At 38.1% G+C, this 22,504-nt stretch overlaps 2 protein-coding genes across 4 annotated transcripts; one reads left to right on the top strand and one right to left on the bottom strand.

The window, feature by feature from the left end:
* Positions 1–3,987: 3,987 nt before the first annotated feature.
* LOC110941524 lies at positions 3,988–18,612 on the top strand. Its single transcript, XM_022183168.2, has 6 exons — positions 3,988–4,570; positions 9,367–9,602; positions 9,873–10,116; positions 11,879–12,406; positions 17,335–17,570; positions 18,181–18,612. The coding sequence occupies exons 1-6, from the start codon at positions 4,106–4,108 to the stop codon at positions 18,425–18,427; spliced, it is 1,956 nt and encodes a 651-aa protein (XP_022038860.1). The 5' UTR covers positions 3,988–4,105; the 3' UTR covers positions 18,428–18,612.
* LOC110942398 (auxin response factor 8) lies at positions 15,366–17,136 on the bottom strand. 3 transcript variants are annotated; one of them, XM_022184176.2, is made up of 4 exons: positions 16,716–17,136; positions 16,006–16,090; positions 15,879–15,929; positions 15,366–15,773 (listed from the first exon to the last, which is right to left on the bottom strand). In XM_022184176.2, exons 2-4 carry the CDS (start codon positions 16,045–16,047, stop codon positions 15,609–15,611), a joined length of 258 nt encoding a protein of 85 aa, XP_022039868.1. In that variant the 5' UTR covers positions 16,048–16,090; positions 16,716–17,136; the 3' UTR covers positions 15,366–15,608. The 3 variants fall into 3 exon arrangements, with proteins under 3 accessions (XP_022039868.1, XP_022039859.1, XP_022039851.1); XM_022184167.2 differs by having other exon boundaries at positions 16,006–16,191; XM_022184159.2 differs by having other exon boundaries at positions 16,006–16,115; positions 16,716–17,131.
* Positions 18,613–22,504: the final 3,892 nt, after the last annotated feature.

Genomic DNA, 22,504 nt, shown 5'->3' on the forward strand with positions numbered 1-22,504 from the left:
CGTGGTTCAAGCTTGTGTTTTGAGTAGTCTCGTAAGTACGGAAAAACTTGACAACCGTAGGTACGCAGATTCGCGTATTGTGGTTGTTGAGAGAATATTAATTCAAAAGGTGACTTGTTTTCCAACAAGGGTGTAGGCAAGCGATTAATAATAAAAGTCGCCGAAGTAAAAGCATCCACCCAATAGGAGGCCGGAATATGAGCATTAAATAACATAGCAAGACCGGTCTCAACAATATGACGATGTTTTCTTTCGGAACGCCCGTTTTGTTGAGGAGTGTGTGGGCACGACAAACGATGAAAGGTGCCATTGTCTTCAAATATTTTTCGAACCGTTTGATTCACAAATTCCGTACCCCCGTCACTTTGGAAAATCTTTATTTTTCGTGAGCATTGTGTTTGAACAAGATTGATAAAAACTGGTAAAACCGCATAAAAACCTGTTTTAGTTTTGAGAGGGTAAAGCCACGTAAACCTGGAATAATCATCAACAAAGGAAACATAATATCTATAGCCATCTTTGGAACAAACGGGTGCCGGTCCCCACAAATCACAATGTATCAAATCTAAAGGATTAGATGCTCGTTTTAAATTTGGTTCAAATGATAAACGACGACTCTTTGAAAGTTGACAAGGAGTGCAAACATTAGGTTTGGGTAAAACTGAAGTAACAGACAAGACACCCAACTTATTTAAAAGAGAAATACTATCAAACGACACATGGCCTAGACGAGCATGCCATAACTCATAAGAGGCCCGTGTTGAGACACCGGTAGTAGCGACCAAAGCTTGAGGAGAATCCTTCAAGACATAAAGACCATTTTCACAAACTCCTTTAGCGAGTACCCTTTTTGTTTTCCGATCCTGAATATGAAAAAACGGTTGAGAAAAAATAACATCAACCGGGTGGTCCATAGTTAGCTTGCTCACAGATAATAACCTTTTTGTGAGATTGGGGATAACAAGGATATCACGTAAGATAATATTATTTGAAATAGTGGAGTTGCCTGTGTGTGTAACTGGTAAGGTTTTACCATTGCCAAAAATGACGTGTGATTTACCTTGGTAAGGAGCCGCATGATCGAGCCCCTCAAAACCTGGTTGCATGTGATCGGTGGCCCCGGTGTCCGCATTCCAATCCGGGGAATTATCAGTAACATGACATTGAGCATGGAACGCCTTTGCTAATGCTTCATCCGGGTTAGGAGCCTGACGAGCAAAAGTGTACAGGCGAGGACATGATGATGCATAGTGGCCACTTGTTCGACATAATTGACAGTGGGGTGGTCTACGAGATTGATGACGGCTGCGACCACCATGTTGTCCATTTCGAGAACCATTATAAACAGAGGACTTGCCACGACTGTTAGAAGATGGTGAGCGGCTATGTTGAGCATGAAAAGCAGCCGGTGAAGAGACGGTTCCATGGAGAGATTGTAAAAATATCTCGTGACTCTCTGCTTGTGAAAGGAGATCACGAAAATTAGGGGCAGGTTTTGAGGCCCGAATCGCGGTCGAAAAAGTTTCAAATGAGGGACCCAAACCATATAGAAACCAATGAACCTTATCGCTATCGGCCACCGGTTGACCGACGGCGGCAAGTTGATCACATATAGTCTTGAAACGCCTTCCGAATTCAGTGACCGAGGAGGAACCTTTGACAAGTTGACGAAGAGTGTCGCGTAATGAATGGATGCGCTCAATAGAGGAGTTACTATAGGCTGTTTCCAGGGCAGCCCAGATCTGATGCGCACCAGTAATACCGAGCACCTCGGCCGCGGATTCTTCAGTGAGCGAAGAGTGAAGAATAATTATAGTTGTCTGTTCATTTTCATCCCAGCGGGATGCGTCTGGATTGGGTTTTGTTTTATCGCCATCGGCGACAGTCGGAGAAGGTTTAGTCACGGTGCCGTCGATGTGGCCCATGAGTTTGGTGAGGGTGAAGATGGGAAGCATATGAGCTTTCCATAGCAGAAAATTAGTGGAGGAAAGTTTAATTGTGATCATATGGAGTATGGTATTCAAGGAGGGTTCTTGGGGTGAAGCAGAAGAAGCCATAAGAGATCCCAGAAAGAAACAAGAAGAAAGAAGGGAGATGGAATTTTTAAGAAAATAGCTCTGATACCATGTAGACAATGGTAATGGTAAGAATCAAGCCTCAATGATTGAGGGACTATAGCATACGTATATATAAAAGAAACAGAAGCAATCTCTCCTACAATTATGGAGATGATTGATATCTACAATTAATTACAATATATTCACATTATAATATTGTATTCTCTAATAATAATATTTTATTCTCTAATAGTATGTATTAATTTCATTTTTACAATTTTTAAGGAAAATTTTCATTTTTAACCGATCACAAACACACACACATACATCATTGTTTGTTGTTTATTATTTAATGTTCATATTTATATACATTTATACATATTGTACGTATCACTTTCATCGTCCTCAACAAATGGCAACGAAACGAGTATTTCGATTCACAAATTAAGTCTAATACTGGTACCGGTACGCATACTTTTACATCCATCAATTCGTCATTCTTACAAAATTAACAAAACTATTATGTCAAACGACCAAGATCATAAATATATCACCCAAATAAATTTTAAAGTAGTAGCTTAGAAACTTAGAATTTAAAAAGTAGTATGGGACTTAAAAGAAGTGGTATTAGCCAAAGAGGGTATTGGGCTTGGTGATGTTATGAACCTATGCCTTAGGGATATAAATTAGATTTTGGCCCAAATTTATAAGTTTTGGTCTCTCAGGATACGTACACTGGTTTGAATCACAATAAAATTATCAATAGCTAATTAAGAAAAAAAACATGTAATAATCTACTTAACTTAAATAACAAAAAGTTATGACAACCTTCAACTATATAGAAAAAAGTCAAAAAAAGAACAAAAAAGAAAAAGAAGTGAATCTCTAAAAATAGAAGATCAGAGAGTACCAAAAGAAGATAGACCAATGAATAAAATTGTTCTTTAATTAAGTGGGGAGCGATTAGTCATAATCACCAAAGGTGATGAAAGTTTTGATCCCCATGCCCACCAAAACCTAATTTATGTTTAAAATCGTTATTTAATGTTTTGATCCCCATGCCCACCAAAACCAAATTTATGTTTAAAATTTATTGAATTAGGTGGGGAGCGATTCGTCATAATCACCAAAGGCCAAAGGTAAACAAATCAAAGTCTTCGGGTCATCTAGTTCCACTATAAAAAAAAAGTTGAAAATTGTCACAATGTTCCGGTCATTTGTCATTTTGAGGAGGAAAGTAAAACCGACCGGGGTTCTTAATCTTGGGTTCTAAATCCTAATTTCTCACAAACATTCACTAAATCTTATAACCTTACCACATTTACCTTTTTATAAGACTATGGGGAGTGGGGGTGTTGGTTGGGCAGGGAAAGCCAGTTAACGCTCGCTAACTTACTCTGTGCCAGCGTTGGGTTTGGCTATTTTAAATAAACTATCTTTTATTTATAATCTATATATCAAACAATACTTACCATTTTTACTATCAAAAAATTCAAAAACCACTACCAACCTCCAATTGCTTCTTCAAGTTCAAGCGATTCGTACGACAGATTTGTTTTGTCATCCTCATCCGACAACAAAGAGGAAATATTATTATCACAGTGATTACGATCATTAAAGCTATTTTTGTTGTAGTTTTTTTTTTAATTACTTTATTTAAATTCTATGATTAATATAAAAAAAATAAAAATCTATCCATGTGGCACCCTCACGCCGCTAACCCACCCCTTTCCACACCCCACTTTTTGGGTGTGGAGTGGTGGAGCCCACAACTCTACAAGTGCCATGTGTCATGCAAAGTCCCCAACCCAAGCCATTCAGTCGTACTCTAATATACATCTAAAAAGTGATTAAATTGATTATTGCAAAATTTGGTTTTTGTATATCTTATTTATACATTAGAACATGCTTGTGTCATTTCACCATTTTTCTTAACATTGCACTTCCTCAGCATCACCTTTCAAATCCCTTCACCCCACACCCTTTTCCATCCCACAAACAAAAACCCAATGTTCACCTTATAAACTCCAAACAACACCAAAACAAACATGGAGAAAATACAACATAACAACATCAAAGTAAATGGCATCAATATGCACGTAGCCGAGATCGGGGAAGGCCCCGCGGTGCTTTTCGTCCACGGCTTCCCCGAACTATGGTACACATGGCGTCACCAGATGCTGTTTATAGCCTCCAAAGGCTACCGTGCCATCGCACCTGACCTTCGTGGGTTCGGTGACACAGAAGCGCCACCTTCCGCCACCAGCTACACCGCGTTCCACATAGTCGGAGACCTTGTTTGCTTGCTTGACTCGTTGGGGTTGGACAAAGTTTATTTGGTGGGTCATGATTGGGGTGCCATAATAGCATGGCACTTGTGTATGTTTAGACCGGAGCGGATCAAGGCTTTGGTTAACATGAGTGTGGTCTATAAATCTAGGCATCCTTCGGTCAAACCAGTGGAGCTGATGCGACAGATTTATGGTGACGATTTTTACGTTTGCAGATTTCAGGTTATTATTAAGTTATTCTCATTAATAAATATTATAATGATATAATGATTCTCTTTACCTTATATTTATACTAATATGAGTATTGCAACAAGGTTAGTATTTAATTATCTAGAGTTGTATGTGTGTTTATGATCAACCTTTGATAACATTAAGATGCAACAATTGGCCGCTTTTATACATACATATAGGTTAGGATCATGTGAGAAACACTAGGCTAATTAAGAAACTTGAGAAGTATTCTAGGCAACATATTTTCCCTAAGCTTTTCGTAATATATACATTAAACTACACATATATGTATATTATGAAAATCCTAGGTAAAATGTGTGGTTCAGAATACTTCTCAAATTTCTCAACTAGGGTGAACTTCTCTTAAAATCCCTACTATATAATATATATATACACATATATACATGTGTGTGTGTGTGCGCGCGCACGCTTATGTGTAAGAACGTATACGAGTCAAGTTTTATGGAGCTACTCCAGCTCAGCTAGAGGTCCTTGGATTTGAGCTTTTGAAATGTTATTGTAAGCGTATTTGGGGTAATTTTACATAAAATATATTGTATTCCTAAGTTAGCTAATTAAATTAACCTGATAACTTATTTTTAAAATATATATTTTTTTTTTCAAAACAAACCTAATGACGAATGATAAGATTTGAAATGTGTAGGATGAAGTATAGGATAAATATAAGATAAATTTTAATATGTGTAGAATATATGTAGGATAAATTTTGATATGTGTATTTGATAAATTTCGATATATGTTAAATGAAGTGTTTTGAACTAATCAATTAAAAAAAGAATAATTAATGAATTTAGAAATAAACTAGCTAATTGAAGAGATAAATTATTTAGTATTTTACCATTATATACGTTTGATTTAATTTTCATTTACTAAAATTTAAAAAATGAAATTAGTAGTACATATTTGTTCTCTCTTTTCGCAAGTTAAATTTATTAGAATTATCCAACTAACTATTTATGATTTTGGTGTTGTATTCAATTGAAATGAGGCTGGTTGTTTATATAACCATTGTATAATCTATAAGAAATATGATTATCAAATATAAATTATACATATATATTTTTTTTCGTTTTAAATCGAGCTTTAGTTGATCTTGAACCTAAGGGCGGACCCAAGCTTTGGCTTGGGTGGGCGGGCGCCCCCCTTGAAAGAATTTTTAGCGTATTTTCGAGGTAAAAATCCCGACTGCACCCCTTGAAAATTTGATTGAACCCTTTGTTCGCACCCTCAGAAAATAATTTCCGGGTCAACCACTGCCACTGCTTGAACCTTTCTAAACCAAGATCGAGCTTTCGAATTACAAAGCTTCAATCTATCGAGCAAAGTATAAGCCCAGTCTAAAGTCATTCTAGGTTTTTGCAGCTTATTCTTCATGCATGTATATTATCACATCTATTTTCCATTAAATTGTAAACTTTCTTTTATTATTCTTTTTAAACATTCAATGAAAAAAAATCATCACCATTATGTCATCAATATGTCACCAAACTAATTGAATATAGAACATTAGGCTACTTCAACAACAAAGCTACTGCATAGAAATTAAGTTATGTGTTCATAGCTTGTTAATTTTATTTTAATAAACTTCAAACTCTAATGTTAACAATTTACTTTCATTATATATCAAACGTAAAAGTAGAAACATGTAAATCATACTTGTCGAATTTAAGCTTCACACTCTTTTAGAAATAAATGACTATTATATATATCAGCTGGAATATAATTTTTTATCTTTTTAATAGATAGGGAAAAGTCACTATTTTTAAATGCCAACTATGGAAATGCTAACGTGTAAAGGGTAAAGGTTGTTAAAACGCACGAGACACACCATGTAGGCATGTACTTTTGATATGTATATAGGAGAGTGAAGGGGTATGGTCCCAGATCTTGCGTCAGCATCGACCGCGAGTGACCATTACCCTTATCAAAACCCCCATTAGTCAACAACCTACTTATGTCCATGCGGGAACGCATCGACACAGTGGGTGAATCCAATCTGTCCAGTGATGGAGGACTTACCTGGAATATTAGAACGGTAGAGTGATGCGGCATAGCATCACATCTGGTGTATGAAAACGGAAGTATTCACAGCGATGCGGCCTCGCGCCGCGTCCAGTGAACACTCTATCAATACAAGGAAGCTGGATAACAGCAACAGTCACCACAGGCGACGATGCGGCTAGCACCGCATCTCGCGTATTTCTTGATCACAAGCAAGAGATGCGATAACATCAGATGTTACCGCAGGCAGCGATGCGGCTCGCACCGCATCCTATACGCCCAACAAGTGGGACTGACACACCAGTGCAAGTAGCGCCAATGACAGTCATCTGTCAGGGCTACGTAAGTAACAGACTGACGTGGCGTAACCTCCACACCCGATAAGCCTGACACACCTGCAAAGGTGCAGCACATCGTCAGTCTGTCCCTCATCCTCCTCCTTCACTCCTCGGCTATAAATACCAACCCCAAACCAGGTTTGGGGTATCTCTTCACAACTCTCTCACTACAACTACTACTATCATACTTTGATTCCCAAGCAGATTACTGATTCTTACGCCGGATAGTGGTAACAAGGAGCACCCCCACCCCATCCTCCTTGTTACGAGTCACGGTTTGTTTCCTTGTGCAGGAGATCAACCCACCGGTGATCCGGTCAACGATCCTCGGGAGGAAGGGATTAACCCTTCTTGACGAGATCAGTGAGTTAACCCTGCCCGGTTAACCATTGTTTCATCAGAGAGATTAATTAATTTAAAACACTCTATACCTAGATAACACCTAGAACAAAATCAACCCGTTAGTTCGATTATTCAGTTACAGTATGTACAGCTTTAGGCGCCCCTTAATCGGACGATTTGGGAGTTCAGAGTACTCGGTCTAGGAGGAGAGTAGTCGAGGAGTACTCGGACATGTTAAATTATAAAGAAATTAGTTTTTGAAAAAATTGTATATATGTCAGGGGCGGACCCACATAGAGCGGGTCGGGGTCCCCGGACCCCAAAGTTTTTTAAAAAATTAGTAGACCCGGTATATTAAATTTTATAAACACCTCATAAATACAATTACGTGGACACAATATAAAGAAAAGGAAAAATGGTATAGTGGTAAACCTCCATCTTCACCAACATAAGCTCATAGGTTCAATCCTTATATAACTTGTTTTTTTTTCCTCTTTTTTTTAAATCTATCTCAAACCTCGCTCTAACCTGACCCGAACGAGGATCGACCCGAAAATTTTAACGTTTTGTTATAAAAATCTTGAACACCAAAAAAAAAATGGACCATATTGGAAAAAAAACCTGGGTCCGCCACTGTATATGTCAAATATCTTAAGTTTACTAATAATTATTACAAAATACGTATATATCAATATAAATAAAAAAATACATGTTCAAATAACAAAGTAGTTCGAAAATTTTTATTGAGACATATGAATTATGTTTTATCTTTTTAAGTCAAACTCGGTCTGAGTTAACCTACTAGATCCAATTCTGATCGAGATTGACCACGTTCAGTTGATTCTGAGTAATTAGACGGAGTTAAAGAAGAAAGTCGCTTCAGCAGCCTACCTTATAGCGATTACTCAGGAAGTACTAGAGCTCGACCTTCGAGAGTCGTGACCTTGTTTTACGACAATGCTTACACATATCTAAATTATATACATAACAATCAAACGATTTTGTTATACATGTATTCTTTTGATTTCAGATGAGACAGTGAGAACCAATTTATATTACATTCATACCATTATCATTAAACATATAAATATTGCAAAAATGAATGATTTGTTCTTTCTACGTGTTCTAGAAGGATAGATAGATGTTTATCAATCATACTTTAATCATCCAAGCACATGTTATTTGTTCATCACACATTTTCCTTACGCCCAAATTAAATCTCAAATAAAGCACATGTTATTTGTTCATTTATACATTTTCTTTACACCCATCATCTCAAATAAGAACTTTAACTCTTGGACCAACAAAGTAACAAAAGAAAACAAACATTCCAAATTAACTTGTCGCTTGATTTTTAACTTGTCAAAAAGGTTAGATACGTTATAAGAACTTTAAATCTTGGACCAACAAAGTAACAAAAGAAAACAAACATTCCGAATTAACTTGTCGTTTTGATTTTTAACGTGTCAAAAAGGTTAGATACGTTAGGGTGTAGGGAGTGGTTAGACACTTGGATTAGGTAAACTTTTAAATCACCCAATCAAATAGTGTCACGTCATTTTACCTATTTTGTTTACATATTGCTCAAAAACGTTGGCTGTGGTTAGACACTTGGATTAGGTAAACTATTATTAAAAAAAAAAACATATAAATCAAAAGCTGACAACTTCATCTCTCACAAACAACTTCACCCCGCATCGGTAAACCTTTACCGCTCAATGAACTTCGCCAATCGGTAAACACCATCGGCGGTGGTGTTACCGATCGGTAATCACCTTACCGATGGTGTTTACCGCACCACACGGTATACCCTTATGAATATTCATTTGATATATACGTGGTTTGTAACTGGTTTAAAATTGACTCGATTTCGCTTGAACTAGTTGGCTCATACACTTGTTACAAACCTTATTAGTCTATATTATGCAAAAACTTATAAAGTTTTAAAACCTATTTTATGTTAATTTTTCAGAATCACGCGACAAAGCGCGGGTAGCGTCAACTCGTATATATTAATTAGTTGATATAATATTGTGAACTTACCATTGTTTGTGATTAGTTAATTTGTTCAAATGGTGTTTACAGGAAATTGGGTGGGAAGAAGAGTTTGCAAAAGTAGATACCAAAAAGCTACTAGCCACATTTTATTTCAAACGAATCCCAACTCCACCAAAGATGCCAAAAGACTTTGCAAATTGTTTTAACCCACCACCATACACCTTACCTGCATGGTTCACCGAAGAAGACCTCGATTACTTCGCATCCAAATATCGCGCCACAGGATTTTCAGGACCATTCAATTATTATCGATGTTTCGATCTGTAAGTAACCTGCTCAAAATGTAATTATTTTACGGGGTACGTTAAACGTACCCTACCTTAAGGTCCTTCATTGTACTTCATCTGAAAACATCAAATCAGGGCGATATTTTTGTCTTTAGTACAAAAATAAGGAAAATTAGTGATTTGACAACTTGTAAGGGGCTATGACAACTAAAAATAAAGAGGGTAGGGTACTAGGGTACATTTAGCACAACCCTAATTTATTCTGTTGTTTGATTCACGAGGTTTAATTAGTAGTTTGGATTGTAGAAATTGGGAGCTATGTGCAGCATGGATCGGATCCAAGATAATGGTGCCTGTGAAATTCATAGTTGGCGACATAGATTTGATGTACAACTTTCCCGGAATAAGAGAATACATACATGGCGGTGAGTTTAAGGAAGCGGTGCCACAACTAGAACAAGTGGTGGTGATGGAAGGAGTTGGTCACTTCATCAACCAAGAGAAGCCGCAAGAGATCAACGACCACATCTACGACTTCATTACCAAGTTCTAAGCTCTAACTTACTCAAAATCTGAAAAATGTGTGTATTTGTGTGTGCTTGAAATAGGATTCTATATATACGTGGTCATGTCTAACTAAAATGTCATCATAGTCTTCTTTTATGTTTGGTTATATATTGTGTTCCTCAAGTTGTATAAGCGATTGAATACAGTTTTTGTTATCCTTCTTTCCATTTTTCTAATATCTTAAAAAATATTTGTCAACCATATGTATCTTATTATACGGATATAATAAATCATGTAGGATAATGAATCCGAAGTAAAAAGTAAAAACTAACACGTACTAGATTTTATATGAGTATTAATTCAAGAAGGATTAATGAAAAGGCAGGATCTCCAATAGCTTGAGCAACCAAACATGTTTTTTATGTTGGATTAGTAGTTGAGATACCGCCAATGAGGTGGTGGTGGAGTGGTGAGGGAGAGACTTGCCCTCCCCACTATTTTCTAAGGGACCCAGGTTTGGTTCCTGCCCTCCCCACTATTTTCTGCGGCACCTAGTGATGATGGGAGACTAGGCGAATAGGTGAAGATCGCTAGTTCGATCCTTGAACTGAATGGGTTTTACCTCACTGGCTAGTGATCCAAATCTCGTTCCAATAAAAGAATAGGTGAAGGACATAACTACAACAATAAGTGAGGGCCATTTTGTATGAAAAACGTTGGGAATTCAAGAAGCTGCTGATTGAACTATACCAAACATATGCATGTTAGTAAATTTAATCCATTTAGTTTTGGGCCTTGTTTTATTTTAGTCAAATGGGTCAGGCAAGTAATCTACTAGCCATAAACCCTAGATAAGCCCAGGTTGTCTTGGAGCTGTAAATTTCACCGAAAATTATATGTCTTAGTTCCCCATTCAAGATTTTGAAAAAAGGGGAGATAATTTTGAAACGATATGCTTTACAAAATTCAAGATTTGTTTTATTTAATCATCTAAACTATAATAGGCCAATGACTACCAGCTGGTAAGAGGTGTGAAAGTTTACCCACAGGTCACGGGTTCAATCCCGGGCCAGTGGGGTTCCTGCACGGGGCTTAGGCCAGACCGACCGTGAGGTACCGCACTGCGGACCGACGGATTCGAACCTGAGCGAGTACATCCACTCTTTCCAAAAAAAAATCTAAACTATTATAGTCCTCATAATCATACTCCACCAATGCATTAACTTGTTTCATGATCAAACAAATAATGACAAACACACGATACTTGAATTTAAATTGATAGAAGATGGTTACTTCTTACGAGTTTAAAACAACCCTATATACTACATGAATCGGCACGATGCTTTGATAGCTGTTAAACAGTGTTAAGTGCAAGGGCATAGTATAGAATTGGGGGGGGGGGGGGGGGGGGCGACCCCTGAACTTTTCGCTCAGTAGTGTTATATATGTAGTTTTCGTATAGTAATTTTTGGGTATATACTTTTTCGACCCCCGGTTCTATAGAAATTTCTAGGTATATACATTTTCGACCCCCCCCCCCCTCTTCATTCGGGTTAAGTGATAACTTCCTGACCACCTATCTGATTATCACGGTGTTCACACATTATGGGTTCCTAGAGGTTCTGGCCTCCGGCCCAAAACATAACAAACCCAAATTAAATTGTTTTAACACTAGACCCAACAAGACTAAACAAACATATAATAATAATAATAATAATAAACATAAAAGGCTCAAATCGGCTTTTCAAATTACCAACCAAACCCCCAAAAGTCAAGAGACGACCATATTACCCATGGAAGTCTAGAAACCAACGTTCACCTCTTATATAAAACCCACACAACAATGTAACTTATACACAAAAACAAACATGGAGAAAATACAACATAACAACATCAAAGTAAACGGTATCAATATGCACGTAGCCGAGATCGGAGAAGGCCCCACCGTGCTTTTCGTCCACGGCTTCCCCGAACTATGGTACACATGGCGTCACCAGATGTTGTTTATAGCCTCCAAAGGCTACCGTGCCATCGCACCAGACCTTCGTGGGTTCGGTGACACAGAAGCGCCACCTTCCGCCACTAGCTACACCGCGTTCCACATAGTTGGAGACTTGGTGTGCTTGCTTGACTCTTTGGGTTTGGACAAGGTTTACTTGGTGGGTCATGATTGGGGTGCCATAATCTCATGGTACATGTGTTTGTTTCGACCGGATCGGATCAAGGCTTTGGTTAACATGAGTGTGGTCTTTACTCCAAGGAACCCTTTGGTTAAACCGCTGGACCAATTTAGACAGATTTTTGGCGATGATTTCTACATTTGCCGGTTCCAGGTGATGCTTTTCTTGAACTATAAAAAAATGAGTTTTTTTTTTTAATTATTTATCAAGAAACATGCATATATTCCAACCAACTATGTACAAGTATTTCCTATTTTTTTAAATATAATTTGTTTTTCTTGCACCACTACCTTACGACTACATGATGAATATATTATCAATCTTTTATTAAGAAAAGGCTACAACGACACATATCGTTTAAAATTGAATAATAGAGACGTTAAGTTTAAGTTATAAATCAATGTTTGCTTGCCTCATTACAAGATATTATAAACTTTAGTTAAATTAATATCATCTAAAATGAGAAAAGTTACAAGATATTATATACTCTAGTTAAATTAAGGAAAAATTACAAGTTTTGTCCTTTATCTTTATACCACTTTTCAGGCGGTGTCCTTTATAACGAACGTTGACAGACGGTATCCTTTAGACCATGTGTAGTGGGGCGTTTTTTTTTAAAAAATTTCAAAAATAACGCCCGAAAACGCCCACCCCTCCATTACATGGGGCGTTATAATAAAAAAAAATTCAAAAATGGACCCTTGGCGTTATAATGAAAACGCCGGATACTTCCAATGGTGGCAGGGAACAAGTTTGACTAGCCAATAGGATTAATGTTGCTTTTTCTTTTTTTTTTTTTTTTTTAATAATTGGAAGGGGCATTATCCCCACTACACCACTTTATGCTATAACGCCCCATGCTGACTGGGTTGCCACGTGTCGGATAATGCCCCATGGTGGGGGCATTATAACAAGTTACCACTACACATGGTCTTACTAGGTATTTTGTTGCAAGTTTAGTCCTTTACACCCAACCCAGTTAAAAAACCCTGTTAATTGTTGACATGTATCCTTTACTATGTATTTTGTTGCAAGTTTAGTCCTTTACCTAGGTATTTTGTTTCAAGTTTAGTCCTTTACACCCAACAATTAACAGGGTTTTTTTTAACTGGGTTGGGTGTAAAGGACTAAACTTGCAACAAAATACCTAGTAAAGGGCACCGCCTGTCAACATTCGTTAAAAAGGACACCGCCTAAAAAGTGGTATAAAGATAAAGGACAAAACTTGTAATTTTTCCTTAAATTAATATCGTCTAAAATGAGAAAAGTAATATCGATATGCAAACATGGGGTAAGTATTGTAAACACGCGAGAACCACACCACGAACATTAAGAGAGCGTTTGGTTCGCAGGAATTCAATGAAATTTAAGAGAATTAGAATTTGAATTCCATCTCTTTAGATGTTTGGTTCACAGAATTTGATGGAATTGGAATCCCAATTCTAACATTCATCTGTTTGGTTAACAATGGAATTGGAATTCGAATTAGGCATAAATTCCTTCAAATCCCTTTAACTAAAGGAATTCAAAATTCTTCTTATATGTGAAGGAATTAATTCATTGGAATCTTCGACCGTTTTGGCCCGCACCGTTTCAACCCGTACCGTTTCCACCCATACTGGTTTCGACCTGTACCGTTTCGACGCGAACAGTTTCAACTCGTACCGTTTCGACGCAAACGGTTTCGACCCGTAATGTTTTGACGCCAACCGTTTCGGCCCATACCGTTTCTACCCGAACTGGTGGTTGTGGGTGCCGGGGTGATGGATTCCAATTCATTTGACAACCAAACACAACAAAAATGGAATTGAGATTCCAATTCTAACAATTTCCAATTCCAATTCCTTCAGATTCTCATTCATATAAAAATTCCAATTCCAAATCATTCCGTGAACCGAATGCCCCCTAAATTTGTGATAAGCGTAAAAATATGAAGAGATTACTAACAAAGGCGGATTTAAGTTGTAAACTTGTAAACATGAGTGCAGGGCCGGCCCAAGGGTAAGTCAAATAAGGCTTGGGCCTTGGGCCACCAAAACTCTAGGGCCTCCACAATTTGATGAAACCACACTCAATTTATAAAAGATTAAGGGTGTGAATTATCAATAGATTGATGGTTGGTAGTGTACTGGTTTTCTGTATGTATGGATGTTGGTGAGACCCGGGTTCGAATCCTTGCTTCAGCATTTTTTTTTCTTGTTTTAAAAATTTAACACAATCTTTCAAATAATTACATTTGGGCCCTTCAAGTTTAACTTTCAATTACATACATTTTTTTGAGAAAAAGGCCACAAGATTTTACTTTGCCTTAAGCCACCAAAATGGTTGAGCTGGCCCTGCATGAATGTCATGAGGTGACACACGGGTAAAAAAAGTTGTACTTCGTATAGTGTATGATTCTGGTTTTTCATGTGTTATTTACTTATCCCCTTGGTTGAGTGACCCAATAACCCAAACCTTTTAAAAAGGGGTGTACCTATCTACACACCATTTTGCCTATTTACACACCAAAAAAGGTGTTTTTTATCCTTATATGCACACCCTGCAGTGTCGAACTGTGGCCAAAACGCGGCATTTTGGTCCGGTTAACCAGACAAAGACTGACGGGTCTCTGACGGGTCTGTTGACCGGACCAAAACGCCGAGCTTTGGCCGCGTTTTGGTCCTGTCAACCAGACAAAAGACTGACACCCGATCTGGTTGACAGGACCAAAACGCGGCCAAAGCTCGGCGTTTGGTCCAGTCAACAGACCCGTCAGACACCCGTCAGTCTTTGTCTGGTTAACCAGACCAAAACGCCGCGTTTTGGCCACAGTTCGACACTGCAGGATGTGTATATAAGGACAAAAAACACCTTTTTTGGGTGTCTATCTACACACTTGGTGTGTAGATAGTTTGGGCCTTTAAAAAGTGACACTTTGTAAAAAGTATATCTTGGATCAACCGCTAGTCAAGACGTTGTAATCTAAGGTGTTGTTTGTTTTTTCAGAGGTAAAACGTCTGCAGTCTGCGGACCACATCTGCAGACATCTGTAGCTGAAGAGGTGGACCAAACCTCTGCAGTCTGCAAGAAGAAGACTGTTTGTTTTTTTAACTTCTACAAGCTGCTGAAATAAACTGAAATATAAACAAACTGATTTTATTTAACTTAAAAGAGTTTTACATGTGAATCACTAGAATAAGTTTTCATAAAGCTACTTTAAGCTCGGCTCGTTTACAACCCTATTTAAAACTGATCATCAAACCCATAAATAACATAATAATTGTCACAATATCCCTGTAACCAAACATCAAAACTAGTGATCAAACACCCACTTTCCCAAAACAATGCCAAACACCCCCTAGTGGGATGCATTCTAGCTTACAAGTAGAGGAAACACTTTCTTAGCTGCGCGGCGAGCAACCGAAAATCCACCGTGAGTGCTAGTGTCACTTGCAGTCAACATTTTACAAAAATAGTTCGTGGGTTGTTTGCTCGGAGCACCCAAATCCACTGGAAGAAATGCTTCTTTTTGCTCTTCCTATATAAATCATAAAAAAAGAAATAAATTGAAAGATTACATCATGTGAAATACGTAAATAAACCTTCATACATTCTTAAAATGATAGAAAGGAGAAGAACATACAGAACTCAGTGGTTGTAATGTCATCTGAACACCCAGTGGATCAAATACCAACTACACAAATAGATAAACTAACATTAATCACCAATAAATGCTGACTGCATATATGATCAAAGTGAAAAGAACAAACCTTCGGGCAACTGCTGACCGAAACCGACTGCATACATAGCATTTCTTAAAAGGGTTTTGTATGCTTTTAATCATCCACTCGACCCCTATATGCATAGAAAGAGAAACATACTGTTTCCAGCAAATAAAAAGCTCAACAAGCATCTTAGATCAAGGATTGGGCTCACTTTAAAAAGGACCTATACATCTTATTAAAAACATATCGTGGAGTCATGTAAGTCAGCACATGCATATATATGTAAATCCTACTTTCTTTATCTAGCATCAAACTCCAATTTCCAAACAAAATCCTTAATTAAACAATTCATCAATAAGCATCTATGTACCAATATCTATTTTCTTATGGTCCATGTTTGTTCAGTTGTTTGTACATCAGGACTGTTTTTTTCTTTAGAATAAGATTTGATGAAATTTAGTGCATTTTTTCTTTAGAATAAGATTTGATGTATTTTAGTGCATAAGCTATACCAAAAAATGAAAAATATATTTTATCACAATTCAAAGTCTAAAATTTTCAATTTGCAAAAGATATATCATCAAAATATACCATATTTTCAAAACATTTATGATAAAGTTAAAAACTACTGAGGTTGAAAATGAAGCTATAATGACCACATCCACTTGTATAACTAAGAACATATAATCATTGTACCAATGCACCAACATATTTAACAAATCGCATCAATTTAACAAATCGCATAAAATTCTGACCTAGTGTGGTAGTGGTCGAGCAGGGGATGAGGGAGCAGCAGCCGGAACTGGGTGCGATGTTGTAATGAACAAACAGCAGCAGCCGCAACTTGAAGCCAGAACTGCCGGTGACGGACGACGGCAGGAGAGGTGGAACGACTGCTGGAGGGGTGGAGGGGAGCGTGGGGGCGGCTGGAGACGGTGGTGCTCGGCGTGGCGGCGGCTGGAGGTGGAGGAGCAGGGGAGGTCGGCTGAGGAATGGAGAAGGGAACTAGGGTTTTGAGAGTTTTGTGTTTGGAAGAGGTTGAAGAGGTATGTGAAGAGGTAGGACAGGATCTGCCCGAGGAAGAGCTGCTGAAGAGGTTTTTTAATGAATTGTCTTCCAAAAAACAAACAAGCTGCAGACCCTTATGTCTGCGCGTGGTCTGCTTGGTGAAGACAAAAGAGGTCCTGAAGCTCTTTTCACAAAAAAACAAACAGCACCTAAATATCATTTAAAAAAAAAACAAAAGTTTTTTTTTGTCACACCTATTCATAGTATATTTTGTATAAACAATTTGATGTTCTCTTGTTTTCTTCATATCCAACTGGAATATTTGTGAAGATATATGTTAATTTAACATGATATATATTTTAACAGGAAGTTGGGTGGGAAGAAGAGTATGCAAAAGTTGATACGAAACGACAACTTGCTGCCTCTTATTTTAATCGAAATCCAAGAGCACCTAAGCTACCCAAAGAATACGCAAAGTTTTTTAATCCACCTCCATACACTTTACCTTCATGGTTCACCGAACAAGACCTAGACTATTTTGCATCTAAATATCGCGCCACAGGATTCCGTGGACCATTTAACTATTATCGTTCTTTTGATGCGTAAGTACTCGTACTTTAAATATGGGTTATGCTAAACGTACCACACCCTTCGTTATTTTTACTAAATGTACTCTTTCTTCATACTAAAGGGTTGTTTGGCAACTTCTAAATGGGTAAGTGCTGAAACAGTAATAGCTCTGGACCATTAATTGCTGAAGCAGATTGAGGTCTAAATCATTAAGAGCCAATATAATGTTTAACCTTTTAGAGGCAAATGTCTGACCAATTCAGATTAGAGGTCTTAACCATTCAGACTCAATATAATGCTTAACCATTCAGAAGCAAATGTCTGAACCATCCAGACATTTGCTCGCGAAAAAAACAGCCTAAACCATTAAGTGTTGAACCCGTAAGAGGCCTGAACCATTAAGATCTAAACAAACAGCCCCTAACTCAATCACTTCATGTTTCTACTTTAACTCAATATATATGGGTGTATGTTTAGCATCAGGGGTACATTTAGCAATCCTTTTAATATTGATCTATCTTTTAGCATAGTTGTCTACGTACAATTGGTTTAAGTATGACTTCGCTAGCTTTCGGATCAAGTATGTATCAGTGATTTAATGGCACACATCATCGTGGAGTTTATTAGTAGTTTGAATTGCAGAAACTGGGAGCTGTCTGCAGCATGGACCGGATCCAAGATATTGGTGCCGGTGAAATTCATTGTGGGGGACTTAGATCTGACGTACGCCTCTCCGGGAACAAAGGAGTACATACATGGTGATGGATTCAAGAAAATGGTGCCCGGACTTGAAGAAGTGGTGGTGATGGAAGGAGTTGCTCACTTTATCAACCAAGAGAAGCCACAAGAGATCAACAACCATATTTTAGACTTCATCAAAAAGTTTTAAGTTCAATGATCCAATAATAATTGTGGGTGGCTATAAGCATATGATCATTCAATAACTTTTTTGAAAAGTTTTAAATGAAACCAAAAGAGGCGACTTTTTGTTCACTAAGGTAGTGTTCGTTTCATGGATTGTAATGGAATTGGAATGGAAATTCGTTTAGAAATTGAAATTTGATTTGTAATAAATGGAATCAAATTTGGATAGAATTAGAATGTAGATTTCCATCCTTATGTTGTTTTTCAATTATAATTTATTTTCTTGTTGAAACCAACAAAATAAGGAGTGAAATCAACATTCTAATTCCCTCAAAATTCCATTCCATTCTGTTTGAAATTAACACTACCTAAATGTTTATTATGATATAAAGTTGTCTTAAAAGCTAAATGGTTTGGTGCACTAACAGCTGACCAAAGTTGAATAAGATCAGCCTAAACATATGGTCTCCACCATGTAGACATTCAAGTAAGTATTGAATACTAGTAGTCAAAACATGATGGCAAATAAGTAAATTATTACATAATAGGGTCTATAATCACCTCAATCTGATATGTGTTAATTTTAATTTATAGAGATAATATAAAAGAAAAAATTCAAAAGAAATAACTAACTAGAATCAATGGTTTATGTGCTAACTGCTAAGGGGGAAGGAGCACCCAAGTGCCAAGGGTATTACCCTTGCCTCGACCTATCCGATTGCGATATGTCAATTTCACCACAAACTATCCTTACATCACAAAACACTGGTGGCACCCTACCTTTGCTAGAAAGTACCCTTGAACTCACAAATCATCAACAATGCACGTGGTCTACCCTTGCAACGGTCATCTTTGTCCTCAAAAACATCAACAATGCACGGGTTCTCCTACCCGGAGATCCAACCCACCAAGCCTACCCTTGTGGATGGCGGCGGCATTATGGCACGGGTCCAAACCGGGAGGAGGTACCCGTGAGGGTGCCCCGACCCCCCTAAGTAATATTAGGCTTTTTGTTTCTCACTTTGACGTTTATTACGTTTACTTTACAGCGTAACAATTTTAACACTTTCCATTATATTTGGTCTTCCACGGGGGTTCAGCAAGGGGATCCTTTAAGGCCTCTTCTTTTTGCCTTTGTTTTACACCCTCTTGTTCTCCGAATCAAAGATCTTTGTAAGCTTCTTTTTCACGCCTGGTACCTGGATGATGGGACCATTATTGGAGATGCTACTCAGGTTGCCAAGACTTTAGACATCATTAGAGTGGAGGGCCCCTCCTTGGGCCTCCTTCTCAACATTAAAAAAACTAAAGTTTTTTGGCCTACATGCAACGGGGTGAAGACGCATGAGGGTTTATTCCCGCGGGAGATTGGTAGGCCGGTGCATGGTGTGAAACTCTTGGGTGGTGCTGTCAGTAGAGATGGGCAGTTTATTAGTGGTTTGGCCCTCAAAAGAGCCAAATGTGCGGTTGAGCTGATGGGATGCCTCAAAAGCCTTAAGGACCCTCATAGCGAACTCCTCCTGCTTCGTTCGTGTATGGGGGTTGCTAAACTGTTGTTTGGGCTTAGAACGTGCCAGCCTTCTTATGTCGGGGAAGCCGTCTCTGTTTTTGACAAAGGGCTTCGGAATGCGATTGAGTAAATTGTTGTTTGTGGGGGTGCCTTTTTCGAGGACCTACAATGGAGGTTAGCTTCCCTCTCGACACGTTTTGGGGGGCTTGGGATTTGCTCAGCTGAGGATGCCTCTTCCTACGCTTTTGTGGCTTCAAGGGCCCAACTTTGGGTTCTTCAAGACCACATCCTTCGCGAATGTGGGGGAGAGCTGTTGGACTTTGATTACAAGGGTGCGTTGGACAATCTGCATAGTGGTCTTCCCGATCTTGATCTTGGCGGTTTCTACATTAAAGACATCGCCCCCATTAAAGCTCAGAAAATTCTGGCGAATGCCTTATATGGCGAAATCGTTAAGACAGTTGAAGAGAAGTATGCCTTTTCCCCTCGCCAGCGAGCCGTGTTTGAGTGTTTGCGAGCCCCCCATGCTCAGGATTTCCTATCTGTTGTTCCCATCGAAGGTTTAGGGCAATGTATGTCGGCTGTGGAATACCGGGCTATCCTCAAGTACCGTTTATTGATACCCCTTTTCCCGGTTGATGACCCGTGTCCTGTATGTCGGAAGTGTTGCTTGGATTCTTTTGGGGAGCATGCAGTACATTGCAAAGAATTACCGGGCTTTAAATATCGACATGATTTAGTTCGAGATGTGCTGTATGATGTCCTTAAGCGAGCAGGGATCTCGGCAAAAAAGGAAGCTCCGGTGAACTTCTTGACTGATCCATTAGAAGGGAGATCTACGCTACGGCCCGCTGACATTCTTGTTTTTGGATGGGAAGGAGGGAAACACGCGTGTGTCGATTTGACAGGTGTGCCCCCCCTCGTTGGGCTAAGGGACCACGGGTTTGTGGCGCGACAGGCGATAACCAAGGCAGAGGCGGGCAAAGTAGCTAAACACGAAAAAGCTTGCATCGAGAATCAGCACGTGTTCGTCCCGTTCGCTTTCGAAACATTTGGCGCTCTCGCCCCTGACGCGGTGCGGTTCCTAAAACTGGTTCAACAGGTGGTAAGCAGTAACACCGCACATGTTAAGGGGCAGAATTTTGTGTTTAGCAGGGTAGGGTTTGCTATTCAGAAAGAGGTAGCGGCGCAGCTTGTTGCTTGTCTACCTGTCATTAGTTTGTAATCGTATTGCGTTTGTTTATAATAAATAAATTAAATTGTTATGAAAAAAAAAATAACTCACTTAAAACTTTAAAATTAAGTTTTATCAAAAAATTTGAATGTTGCAATAATATGATCTAACCCTGTGTTTTCTTTCACCGGCTCTTGCTCCAAACTCACAAGACTCAACGGCGTTCCCTCCATCCTTACAATTTCCGTTTATCTCGAGCCTCAATCCCCCTCCCAAGACCTAATTTATCGAAGTTACGGCCGGTTCTCTCAAATACTATCCGGATTATCCAGTTGAAGCTTGTAGTGAATTTATTCGATTATAGAGTTCCCGCATTGATTTATCAACCAATTTTAACTTAGAAATCGAGTTTGAACTTTTTATTTTTGATCCAATTCAAAAAAATCGAACTATATATATAAACTTAGAGTGTCACCCACATTTCTTTTTTTCATGAGTAAATTACAAAAATCGTTCTTTATGTATGTTACTTGTTGCAAACTGTGTCCTTTGTCTTCAATAATTACAGAAAACATACTCGATGTTTGCAAACCCTTGCAAGTTATGTCTTTTAGCCCTAACTCAGTTAGTTTTTTGTGGTTAAATCTGACCAAATGGACCCCACATGAGGGTATTTTGGTCATTTATTCTCATGTGGGGTCCATTTGGTCAGATTTAACCACAAAAATACCGTTATGTGTGGTCCATCTTGTCAGATTTAACCACAAAATTAACTGAGTTAGGGTTATAGGACATAACTTGCAAGGGCTTGCAAACATCGAGTACGTTTTCTGAAATTATTGAAAACAAAGGACACAGTAATAAGTGACATACATAAAGGAAGATTTTTGTAATTTACTCTTTTTTCATACAAAGAACGATGAACGAGATTTTGCCTTCTGGAACCCTAATTTCTATCTTCGAGTTTTATCTTCTCACTTCTTAGTATGCTACTTTGTTAGTTTGATCAGCGGTTCAAACTCAAAGCTACATTAACTAGTAAATTTTGAGAACCAGTAACTCACTAAGCAGTCACCTTAGTCGATTTTAGGAACCAGTAAGTCGAACAATCAAACACAATTAGCTAAATTAATGGGTTATCTCCGTGTCAACAATTCTAGTTCACCCTACTGTTTTATTTACTTTTTTCTAATCTATTAAAAGTGTTTTATGTAATCACTTAAACTATCTAGATATATTTTATGTAAAAAATTAAATTTTAACATTAAGTTGACATAGTCTAAACATAATTGCTTAAAAAACAAAAATTATACGTAAATTTAGAACTTAAACTATAAATGTACGTTTTATGTGTAAATTTAGACTTTAAACTATAAATATAGTATTTTTTTATCTTCGTGTATTACACGAATTAGTGT

Source organism: Helianthus annuus, chromosome 1 (genome assembly GCF_002127325.2).
Source record: "Helianthus annuus cultivar XRQ/B chromosome 1, HanXRQr2.0-SUNRISE, whole genome shotgun sequence".
NCBI lineage: Eukaryota > Viridiplantae > Streptophyta > Magnoliopsida > Asterales > Asteraceae > Helianthus > Helianthus annuus.

What these genes read in the sequence shown, in the direction of transcription:
- LOC110941524 (XM_022183168.2), top strand. Translation starts at nt 4,106, where the DNA reads ATGGAGAAAATACAACATAACAACATCAAAGTAAATGGCATCAATATG. An exon ending in TTTACGTTTGCAGATTTCAG is followed by an intron (nt 4,571 to 9,366) that starts GTTATTATTAAG and finishes TGGTGTTTACAG; the next exon opens with GAAATTGGGTGGGAAGAAGA. An exon ending in TCTACATTTGCCGGTTCCAG is followed by an intron (nt 12,407 to 17,334) that starts GTGATGCTTTTC and finishes ATATTTTAACAG; the next exon opens with GAAGTTGGGTGGGAAGAAGA.
- LOC110942398 (XM_022184176.2), bottom strand. Translation starts at nt 16,047, where the DNA reads ATGCTATGTATGCAGTCGGTTTCGGTCAGCAGTTGCCCGAAG. An exon ending in CGGTCAGCAGTTGCCCGAAG is followed by an intron (nt 15,930 to 16,005) that starts GTTTGTTCTTTT and finishes CTATTTGTGTAG; the next exon opens with TTGGTATTTGATCCACTGGG. An exon ending in CATTACAACCACTGAGTTCT is followed by an intron (nt 15,774 to 15,878) that starts GTATGTTCTTCT and finishes TGATTTATATAG; the next exon opens with GAAGAGCAAAAAGAAGCATT.